Source organism: Streptopelia decaocto (genome assembly GCF_964273445.1).
Source record: "Streptopelia decaocto genome assembly, chromosome: 2".
In the NCBI taxonomy this organism is placed as follows: domain Eukaryota; kingdom Metazoa; phylum Chordata; class Aves; order Columbiformes; family Columbidae; genus Streptopelia; species Streptopelia decaocto.
Genome location: NC_138655.1, coordinates 5642474 through 5654501, shown reverse-complemented (window position 1 = coordinate 5654501; position 12028 = coordinate 5642474). Strand labels below are relative to the sequence as shown.

Genomic DNA, 12028 nt, shown 5'->3' with positions numbered 1-12028 from the left:
TTGAGGATGCTAATCTCTGTGTCATAATTAATAAAGATAAACCCATATTATGACTTTTAAAACTTCATAACAGAGCCTGCGTATTCCTTAGGTAAAGGGATTGTCATGAGCTTTTGATTCCTGAATGAGGCAACTCTTACTGGTTTCCCAGAGTTTCAAAGGGAGGTCTCGGAAATGTTATGCTGTTTTCTTTTTATTCATACCATACAAAAGACATCCCCTGATTTAAGTCAGATTTCATAACTCCATAAAATACAGATAATTGCTCTTAGGATGGCATAGGCTCAGGTACAATAATCCCAGTTTGATCCTGATGATCTCCAAGTAGTTTGCTGTGATTTGATGGACCACACTGACCAGACAGAATGAACATTTCAAAGGACTTATTTATCTACAAATACATATGTATCTGACACCAAGAGCACGTGACTTTGTCCAATATAAGCTCTAAACTCAAGAGACTGTGGGAACATGGTTCTGCTCCCCACTGGAGTATACACTATCTGCTGGAGTGTGACTAAATCTACTCTATTGGCAGACTAGATTTAATAATATTCTTCTCCTTCCCAAGAAAGTTATAAAGCTGCATTAACATCCTCAGGCAAAAGTCTCCACACAAATGAAAAGGAATATTGTTTCTATTTTAGAGATATGATAAAACCCCGTAGCCAGCCACCTACATAATAAGTATTTCCACTCATCTTGGTTGCTGAAAAAACAACATTCAGATCACCTCTAAGTTTAGAATAAAGTAGTATAAAAAGTTGAACACTTGAGCAAATTCAGGATTGCAATTACCTTACAGTCAGTACAATCCTGATTTATCACCCAATTCTTCACAGAAACCTTTCTGTCATCTTTCCAGAATGAGGACACATGACCACAAAGAAGGTTCAAGGCATATAGCAAATAATATGGATTATACGGATTTTGGAGACGAGATCCTTTCATATATCAAACCCTCAAAACCTCATTGAGAGAAAATCCATAGCAAGTAGCATGGAAAACAACAACAACAAAACCCACAAAACACACAAAAACAGAAAAAGAAATGTAAAAAAACACTTTGGCACTCATGGTGCAAGCACAAGGAGTCAAATTAGCAGACCCAAATGGTACTTCCTAAAATCCTTTACATTTATATTCCTGTTTTGGATCTCTTTGCACAGCTACCAGAGAAACAGACCCCTGAGCTCATTCCAAGGGATCACAGGTGTGTCAGTCTGACCTCAGTGCTGGAGAAGATCATCCCAAGTGTCAACACATGGCACATGCAGGATAATCCGGTGATCAGGCCCAGTCAGCATGTGTTTATGTCCTGCTTGACCGACCTGATCTTCTCTATGACAGGATGACCTCCTAATGGATGAGGGGAAGGCTGTGGATGTTGTGTACCTAGACTTCCGTAAAGCCTTTGACCCTGTTTCTCAAAGCATCTCCTGGGGAAACTGGTTGCTTGTGGCCTGGGTGGGTGTTCTCTTCACTGCGTAAAAAAAACACCTGGAGACCCGGGCCCAAAGATTTGTGGTGAATGGAGTCAAATCCAGTTGGCAGCCGGTCACGAGTGGTGTTCCCAAGGCTCAGTATTGGAGCCAGTTCTGTTTAATCTCCTTGTCAATGATCTGGATGAGGGGATTGAGTGCACCCTTATTAAGTTTGCAGATGACACCAAATTGGGTGGGAGTGTTGATCTGCTGGAGGGCAGGAAGGCCATACAGAGGGATCTGGATGGGCTGGATCGATGGGCTGAGGCCAATTGTCTGAGGTTCAACAAGGCCAAGTGCCGGGTCCTGCACTTGGGTCACAACAACCCCAGGCAGCGCTACAGGCTCGGGGAAGAGCGGCTGGAAAGTGCCTGGGGGAAAAGGACCTGGGGGTGTTGGTGACAGTGGCTGAACATGAGCCAGTGTGTGCCCAGGTGGCCAAAAGGCCACCAGCATCCTGGCTTGTGTCAGGAATAGTGTGGCCAGCAGGCCCAGGGCAGTGATCGTCCCCCTGGCCTGGACACTGGTGAGACCAAACCTCAAATCCTGGGGTCAGTTTTGGGCCCCTCATTATGAGAAAGCCCTTGAGGTGCTGGAGCGAGTTGAGAGAAGGGAACGGAGCTGGGGAAGGGGCTGGAGCACAAGTGTGATGGGAGCGGCTGAGGGACCTGGGGGGTTCAGCTGGAGAACAGGAGCTGAGGGGAGACCTTCTGATCTCTGAACTGTCTGAAAGGAGCTTGGAGCATGGAGGGGGTTGGTCTCTTCTCCCAAGGAACAAGTGACAGGATGAGAGGAAATGGCTCCCAGGGAGGTTGAGATTGGATATTAGGAAAAAATTCTTTCCGGAAAGGGTTGTCAGGCATTGGAACAGGCTGCCCAGGGCAGTGGTGGAGTCACCATCCCTGAGGCAGTTTAAAAGACATGTAGATGAGGGACGTGTTTTAGTGGTGGACTTGGTATCATTACATAAACAGTTGGACTTGATGATCTTAAAGGTCTTTTACAACCAAAATAATTCTCTTATTCTATTATTCTATGATTCATAGAAACTTTGGGCAAAGCTTCGGCTTTGTTGTTAATATGAAACATGAAAAAACAACTCATTGCTGACACCTAAATACAACAAACATCAAGAAGTTTAAAATAGGCTAAGCACTGGTATCTACATCAATAATTGTTGGGCATGCTAGCAGCACTTGCTGTACAAATTTTTGATTTACAGTTTTACTAATAGTTTTATCTTATCCTTATCTATTTAACTTCTCTTTTTCAAAGCGTAAGTGTAAACCAGTCCCAAAAGCAGTTTAAAACCACAGTAATTCCCATTTGCCTTATTAAAAATTAGCAAGTCACAGTAAAATTTGCTGGCAAGGCAGCTCCGCAATGCTATATATTACCATGTGGTGGAAGGGAAAGTTCACTGAGATGATATCTTCATACCTCTTCTGATTGATTACCTGATCAATAAATAAATATATGAACATTTTAAATAAATGTGGAAATTGTAGATTCCTTCATAATATCTTAATCTTCACCAAGAAAAGGTTTTATGTAAAAGAAGGACATAGCACTGGGCAGAGATTCACCAAAATCTTTCCAAATGATATAATGTTGTAGTGGCAGCACAAACTACCCATAAAACCACTTAAGTTGCCAGTACCGAAAACAGCACATAAAACCCCGGAAACTTATGGGAATTACACTGGTCCTTACATAAAAGCTTAGTAGATATTCAAATGTGTAACAACATCAGAAAGCTTCATCACTGTCACCAAGTAGGAAACATCGTATGCAGGGTCATGCTTAGGTGACACTTTACAAGCAAGAATACTCCACTTGAACGACACCTTAATAAATGGGCCCTAAGTTGCTGGGGAATAGATGCATTTCTAAGATTCTTCAGAATAGCTAAATAATGTCATGAATCCGTTAAAATGACCTGTCTGAAGTTCCTGTAAATCTGTCTCTGGACAGTTCCTGTAAGTCCTTCTCTTTAATGCCATGATCTTCAATGCTCCACTGTGCACTACACACTTGGCAAATGAATGTGCGCAGGCAGGGGTATGGCATTGCTGGGATGCTGCGAGATACTGTTCTTCACCACAAGAAAGCCCTTGAGGTGCGGGAGCAAGTTCAGAGAAGGGAACGGAGCTGGTGACGGGTCTGGAGGACAAATATGACGAGGAGTGGTTGAGGGAACTGCGGATGTTCAGCCTGAAGAACAGGAAGCTGAGGGGAGATCTTATCACTGTCTACAACTGCATGAAAGGAAGTTGGAACATGGAGAGGATTGGTCTCTTCTCCCAAGTAACAAGTGATAGGACAAGAGGAAACGGCCTCAAGTTGTGCCAGAGGAGGCTTAGTTTGGATATGAGGAAAAATGTCTTCATTGAAAGGGTTGTCAGGCATTGGAACAGGCTGCCCAGGGCAGTGGTGGAGTCACCATCCCTGGAGGGGCCTAAAAGATGAGGTTCTTAAGGGTATGGGGTTTTGTGCCAGTGTTAGGCTAACAATTGAACTTGATGATCTTGAGGGTCTTTTCCAAACAAAATCATTCTATGATCCTATGATTCTTTGCAGAAAAAGAAGGTGGTGAAAGGGATGAAATCAATAAGAAGGTTGGAGCTCACTTCAAGCTGTAGCTGTGCAGCAGCTACATCTGCATTTGGTGTTCTGCTTCCCCCATCCAAACCCGGACCTGATGTCACGGCTACTTGCTTTGATTCTGGAGCAGTCTCATGGCCATGGATTTACTGGGCTGTGAGTGGCACTGAGCAGTGTCTCCAGACTCCATCCTAATTCACACACTGTCTCCTGGCTCAACACTCTTGTGTTCCTCACCATGACAATGTTTCCCCATTCCTGGTGGAGCTGCCAGCCATCACAGCACCCTTTGGCCTTTGAAGTGTTATCTGCTCTTGCTCCTCATCAAGAGGCACCTAAAATTCTCATAAATGGCCCTGAAATATTGCTACTGAAAACAAAGCAAACCCAGGGAAGGCACATCAGGATCACGATGTGACACAGCAGTTAGTGTCTTTTCACACGACTAAGGCCTGACAGGTGTAGTCTGCTCCTTCAAAGCCATCTCATTTGAGTGAGATGACAAACCTCAGGAGGTAACACTACCTGTGCTTGGAACAAAGAGTTATTAACTTGAATTTTTATTCTTATGAGGAGCAGCATGATTGCTAACGTGAGAATGAAAAGGTTGGCAATCCTGGTGATCCTCGGATTTGTTCAACAGGCAAATAACACCATTTCCCAAAACAGATACTTTTACAGTGAGAGAACTCTGAGATTGTACAAATTAAAAAGGCTTTTATCATAACAGGCTATCATTTTGTTGTTTTAAATTTTTCAGACAAGTTTAGGAATCAGGTAAGTTCTGCTCTGTTATGACTTGTATCATTTTTATTTGCTGTGAGCATTGTTATCTGTCCTGGCCCAACAGCTTCCCAGGAAAGAAAGTGATGTACAATGGGCACATCTCTCCCATGAGAATCAAATGGGTAGAAACATTCCATGTGGAAGCTTTTCTGAGAAGGAGCACTAATATGGGCACATATTATCAACCTAACAGCATGCCAATAACAACATTAATCCAGTGAGCACAAGATTTTTTTATTTTACATATGGTACCTGGTGAGAAAGATGGAGATCCCGTTGTAAACTTAAATTCCGAAATGGATTTTGAGTTGCAAAGTGCATTTGGACAGTGGGACCATCTGGTGACAACTGTTATTCCAGATCGTCCTATCTATTCTTGTTTCTAGTGCATTTAACCTTTTCCTGTGACCCCAAGTGGCAGCATATAGCCCTTGCCTAGACAAACATTAGTCCAGATAACACTAAATCCATAAATAGATTCCCTATTCAAAGGATAATAAATAAATGCCTTAAAGAATAATGATTCGATGCTGCATGCACGGAATTAACAGCACAACTCTATTCTTGCTCATTTGTGGCAATTTCACTGTGAACAGAGATGAAATGTCTTCCTAAACTGAAGAGAGGATTTTTCTAAGAGTAAAAGTAATATGTAGCTTTAAGTGGGTTAATATTTATGTTAGTTCAATGTAGCAACTCTAAATACACGGAGGAGTGTAACTCAAGCTTCGGAGAAAACCGCAATTAAAAATGAATTAATATCAAATTAATCTTTGCCCTGTCCCAGTGTAATGCTTCAATTGCAATTATGAAATCCATAACAGAAAAAATTAAAGAAAGAATAAATTACACATATAACTGAACAAAGGTAGTGAAGGCTAAAGAAGAAACGCAGCAACTCAACAATAAAAGTGCTTTGCTTGAGGTCAAAGCCTATTATTTGCACTAGAGTTATCTGGATTCATCTGCATAGCTAAAGATGACAATCTCACAGCAAACTTGTGAAGTTTTGGATGAACTACACTGACATTTGGGAAAGGATATTTCCATAAACAAATGGCGACATGTGACAGATGGATACAAGGGCTATTTGAGGACTACAGTATGTATTCATGTTATCCATATCGTATTTTTCTTTACATGCTTCCTAGCAACAGAACTTCTAACTACATTGACAAGAAGCCACAGGCTCTCTGAAGGACTCTCTGCCCTTCCCCAGAAAAAGTATTTGTGGGGGGAATTCAATCATTCAAGAAGAGTACTAAACAAATACGCCTCCTGACTAACAAAGGAAGTATTAATATTAATATTAATAATAGAATTGCACTGGAGATGGCCCTAGTAAGCTTTCACCCTGATTCCTTCTCACATCATTAACACACTGCAGCAGACACACCACTTGAAGCCACGAATTCAACACAGAAAGAAGATCTGAGGGTATCCAGGATAAAGAAAACAAGACGGGAAAAAAGAGAGCATTGTTGTTAAATGGATTGACATTTGTAGCAATGAACATACTGTGTTGTTGCCTGGGATTTATTTATTAATTAATTGATTTTTTTTCTTTCTGTTTTTTTTCCTTGAAGCCAACTGGGTTTTCATGGCTCCTCAATATATGCAGCTCAAATAAGTCTATTCTGGGTAGGAAACACACCTAAGTTAAAATCACGGTCTGACACTGACTCATTAACAGAGAGACAGGCAATTTCGCAAAGATCAAGGCATACGATTTTAAGCCAAAGAGTGTGAATTTATCAGCAATTATTCTTCATTCACAGACATGTCATGAGGATCCCTTAATGGCTTAACCATGCCTTGAATATGTAAAAATGCATAAGTGCCAAATACAGTAATACCATGGTGTATACTTCGTTAAAAGTCACACATTAAAGAGATAGAATTATTCCTCATTCTGTCCCCACACATTTCAGTCACCAGACCTTTTAAGACGCATACATGCACAGTCCTCTAGCAGCAATGCCCACACAGAATACAGTTCCTAACTGGTGTCTCTTGACCCTCCATTTTAACAAGGATATTATTTTATAAGGCTCGAATGCCTTGATTTTGACCATTGAGTCTGCACTGAAAATTTGCTATTTGCCAAACAGCAATTTGCCTGGAGACCAACACCTTCAAATATCTAATTCATGCTGCACTTGTTCTCATTTCCACTCTGGAAATCCTTTCTGCAGAGCTGGAACAACGCTTAATTCCAGTCCTAGGCCCAAAATCCTTTGCATGTTCTTTGCATTAATACAGATAGGAGGAATCCGCAGTCTGTTAGCTTATCTCAGAAGATATGAAGATGAAAAAGCATTTCTTTCCTTCCAATCAAACCTAACTTTTAGGAAACATTTTGCAAAATTCTATATTGCGCTCGTACAATCCAGGAAAGCCAGATTTCTGCTGGGTAGACTGTATTCCTTTCAAGCGTTGTCAGCAAAAAGTCAAAATAGAAATTACTGGAGGCAACGTGGACACAGATGGATGTGTCAGAGCAGCAGAGTTTTGCCTCAGAGCATTAATTTACCTAAGTTCTTGCTAGTACCTCAAACACCCAATTTACTTACATTAGAGCCAGCTCAGTTTTCATGCTCTAGTTTTGATAATTCATGTACTGTTTTGGATATATTATCGGGCATGTTTTCAGGGCTTTTTGTCATGTATTTGGCTGTCTTCCTTTATTTCCTTTATTTCTGCAATATATTCATTATGATATGGATCATAATTTTTAAGTAGCGAATCTATTACTCTGTAGTTCGCTGAGATATTTCTTAACCCCTGTCACAATGAAACCATAAGTTTTCGTATTAAAAAGATGCAAAAAAACCTCACAAACTTCTGGAATAATTTATTGGATTTATTCCACTTTATGCTTTTTAATCACAACGCCAATGACGGATGCATTCATCTCTTGGATGTTGACTGAGCTCATGACACAGCGGTATTTCATCTTAGGCTTCTAACGTCATAACATTTACAAAGTTAAAGACATCTATCTATCTATCTCTGGTCACCTGCCCAGTAGACAACTCTAGCTATGTCAAGTAAGTCTCTCAGCAGTAATGTTCAACTTTTCCTTGATCCAAATTTTAGCGAAGATATATTTGGTTACTTTACCGTCGGGAAAGGAAAGCAATAAGGAATGGTGCATTCTTGACTGCTGCATACCTTCAGGGATCAGGTTAATAAGAACAACGAATTAAATGGAACAAAGAAATGAAAATCCATCTGCTGTTGGGAAAACCCAGCTGCATAGCCCTGCAGCCCCCAAAAGAAACTGTACAAATTTGTTTTTGGAATTAACATCGAAGGTTGTGGGAAAAAGACACCTATGAAATCAAAATAGGTACGTATTGCCAACTCTACCACTTTGTTTACCGTGTAAACTTTTTGGGGAAAAGAACTGAGATTTCTTTTGCAGAATAACAGGGCATATTGCAGGCTGAAAACCCCAATATGACCCCAAGGAGAACTTCAAAGACATTAAATAAAATTGTACATTGTTTTAGTTTTGATTGCTTCAAGGAAAACATACAAAATAAAATTGATTTAAGGTACTACTAATATCAGCTGTGATTATCTGGATGGTTAAATTCAGCTTACTGGCAAACATGTTTGAAAAACTACTCAAATTTCCTTACCTAGATTCATCACAATATTCTGAACTAAAATGTCAATCCCTAATTAAATTTTGCTGATGAAGAAAGAAATCAAGAGACAGTTCAATGGCCTATTCAAGGCCAGAAAAGACACCTGTGCCAAGCTCCTATTTCCACCTCCTACCACTGGATAACTTGTCTCCATAGTACAGAGCTCACTAAAGTGCTTCCATCTCAGAATTTTTTAATCTCTTTCTCATTTGAAATATCAAAAATGGAAACTTGTTTTTTTTGTGCTCCAGACCAGGACTTCTACTTTTTCTCCATCTGAGAGAAAAATCCCCATTATACTGTATTTCCCGACATCACATTTAAAATCACATCTTCTTACTGCATTCCCTTATGAGCCTCCTTTAAGCTGAACTTAGAGTTTACAACTTGGCCGTGAAAAAATGTAACTGAAAGAATTTCTTCCTAAGGTGACAATTAGAAAAGAAAAAGGAATTCCAGAAGAACTACACAGACTTAAAAGTGACTGTCATGACAATTACATTAATCCAGGGATATTCACTTGAAGAAAGAGTCCTTGCAATGAGACATTAAAGTAAGTATACTTTCTGTCTTGGGTATCTTTTATCAGATGTTTTCTCTGCATCTGCAGTCATTCATTAATTACACTGTAAGAACCCCCAGTGTCATTAAGCAATTACTGCTTATCTCCCCTTAGTAAATCTCAAATCAGGGACAGGGGATGATCATTTTTGGGAAGATTTTAAATCTCTCTTTTCCGACTGACGTTACTTTTATAAAAAAATTAGGTTTCCTAGGTGAGTCACAGAATCACAGAATCCCAGAATGTCAGGGGTTGGAAGGGACCTGGAAAGCTCATCCAGTGCAATCCCCCCATGGAGCAGGAACACCCAGATGAGGTTACACAGGAAGGCGTCCAGGCGGGTTGGAATGTCTGCACAGAAGGAGACTCCACAACCTCCCTGGGCAGCCTGGGCCAGGCTCTGCCACCCTCACCAGGAAGAAGTTTCTTCTCAAATTTAAGTGGAACCTCCTGTGTGCCAGTTTGAACTCATTGCCCCTTGTCCTATCATTGGTTGTCACCAAGAAGAGCCTGGCTCCATCCTCCTGACACTCACCCTTTATATATCTGTAACCATGAATGAGGTCACCCCTCAGTCTCCTCTTCTCCAGCTCCAGAGCCCCAGCTCCCTCAGCCTTTCCTCACACGGGAGATGCTCCACTCCCTTCAGCATCTTGGTTGCCCTGCGCTGGACTCTCTCCAGCAGTTCCCTGTCCTGCTGGAACTGAGGGGCCACAACTGGACACAATATTCCAGGTGTGGTCTCCCCAGGGCAGAGCAGAGGGGCAGGAGAACCTCTCTGACCTACTGACCACCCCCTTCTCATCCACCCCAGGTACCATTGGCCTTCCTGGCCACAAGGGCCCAGTGCTGGCTCATGGTCACCCTGCTGTCCCCAGGACCCCCAGGTCCCTTTCCCCTACACTGCTCTCCAAGAGGTCATTCCCCAGCTTACACTGGAACCTGGGGTTGTTCCTACCCAGATGTAAGACTCTACACTTGCCCTTGTTATATTTCATTAAATTTTTCCCTGCCCAACTCTCCAGCCTGTCCAGGTCTTGCTGGATGAGTACTTGAGATACTCATGAGATGTAGGTGAAGCAGGCGGAGATGTGAAGCACAAGCCAAAGCCCTTGTAGAAATATAACCAAAGGAGTCCTGAGACAAATGTCAATCCTCCCTACCTCATAACATGTACTACAGCCCCTTGTTCCAGGTTTTTCTTTGCAGGGAAATTTGCAATAATGGTTGAAACTTGAAATGACAACCATTTACCCAGCAAGTTACTTGTTTTTAAATGTGCCGTCTTTGGCTAGCATGAATAATGCTTTCCTTCGGCAGTCCTTCGAGGCTGTCAGCCTTCTGGGCCTTAGATGCAAACCTGTCATATCTTCTAGTAGCTTTAATGTCATATCTGTTTCTCTGGTGGGATCAGAATAGACTCCTGACACCGATGATACAAAGTCCTGCCTCCTTCAAGCACACCAAGGACACAAATTCTCCCATCTGTTACCATTCAGCTTCACAAAGTATTTTAGATGCAGTTTGTATGCTGGACTCCACATAAAATAAGCACTTTTATCAGAACTAAAGAATGCAGAATTTTTTATTCATTTTACTTAAAATGCCCAGGAAGTCTGAAGCCCCCATAAAAGTCCTATACTTTAAACAAGAACACGTTTATTATTCCAGTTTAACTTCAGTTAGACCTTTGCCACAAATCAGAAGTAAAAGGAGACAGAGGAGACTGCTTTCTTCTGCAAAGCAGGAATTTTAAACTTATCCTGAATGAGCAGAAATATTTCTTTGGGGCAGATAAGTACTATAAATGCATTATTGAGAAGTTCCAGGGCACAACGAGTTGTATATAATGTAACAGCCTTTTCAATTCAGGAAACTGAGATTCATATCTACACAGGACAGAAGCAAAATTAATTTGATGGCCTTGGCATAGACCTAATGGACCTAATTAACATTCCATACCTCTTTTAGAAACAGAACTTGAGTAATTTCTTAAATGAGAAGCAAAACGAAATAACATTGTAAAGCCTGTGGTGACAAAGCTCAAAGGGAACAGTCATTCTGGTGCATGATTACGTTTTCTATAGTAGAACGATCAGGAATGCATATTAATGAAAATGAAGGGTTTGTAGAGAGAAGTAATAGAAGAGATGACCTCTTCTTAGAAACTTTACTTCATTTATATCCTTAGACTATCATGGCTACAAGAAGTTTACTATGAAGAGTTCTTTTTCATGTGAGTAAATGCAGTCAAATAAAGGAGATTTTTTTAATCAAACCTGGCTATGGAATTTAGGAGTCAACAACTTACCACAGTTGTTGCCTTTGAAAACTTGTAAAATGTTACTGAAGTAGTCTTTTCCAAACAATCCTGTGCAGGAGGCAGTTCTTGTGCAGCTGCCTACAAACTGAAACCCATCAAAAGCTGAAGAGGGTCAGGCCACCCATCAGGTACTGTTCACAGAACCACAGAATCGCTTGGGTTGGAAAAGACCTCAGAGATCATCCAGTCCAACCCTTGGTCCAACTCCAGTCCATTGACTAGATCATGGCACTAAGTGCCATGTCCAATCTCAGTTGAAAAACCTCCAGGGCCGGTGAGTCCAGCACCTCCCTGGGCAGCCATTCCAATGCCTGACCACTCTCTCTGCACAGAATTGCTTTCTAATAGCCAGCCTCAATTTCCCCTGGCAGAGTTGAAGCCCATGGCCCCTTGTCCTATTGCTGACTGCCTGGGAGAGAGACCAATCTCTGTTATTTGCTCCAACTTTTCACCTGCTACATCCAGAGCATGCTGAATCTAGAGAAACTCAGCTTTTGTTTCATCTTACTGTTTCAGAATATATTGTGGATGAAGATGTTTTACCAGTATTAAATAATCCTTGACTGGAAACCAAGTCCAACAGCGAGCTCCAGAACAGACCCAAAGCTATTGG

At 41.3% G+C, this 12028-nt stretch overlaps 1 protein-coding gene across 4 annotated transcripts in view; it reads right to left on the bottom strand.

Annotated features, from left to right (window-relative positions):
- Positions 1-12028, bottom strand: part of TRAPPC9 (trafficking protein particle complex subunit 9) — a 517306-nt gene that overhangs the window by 110906 nt on the left and 394372 nt on the right. Inside the window, exon 22 of one of the 4 annotated variants that reach the window (XM_082045897.1) lies at positions 2807-2941. The exons of the other annotated variants lie outside the window; for them this stretch is intronic. Within the exon in view, the coding sequence (XP_081902023.1) occupies positions 2919-2941 (23 nt within the window). The 3' untranslated portion in view covers positions 2807-2918. Of the gene's footprint in view, positions 1-2806; positions 2942-12028 lie in introns of those variants that run through there. 4 annotated transcript variants of the gene reach the window in all.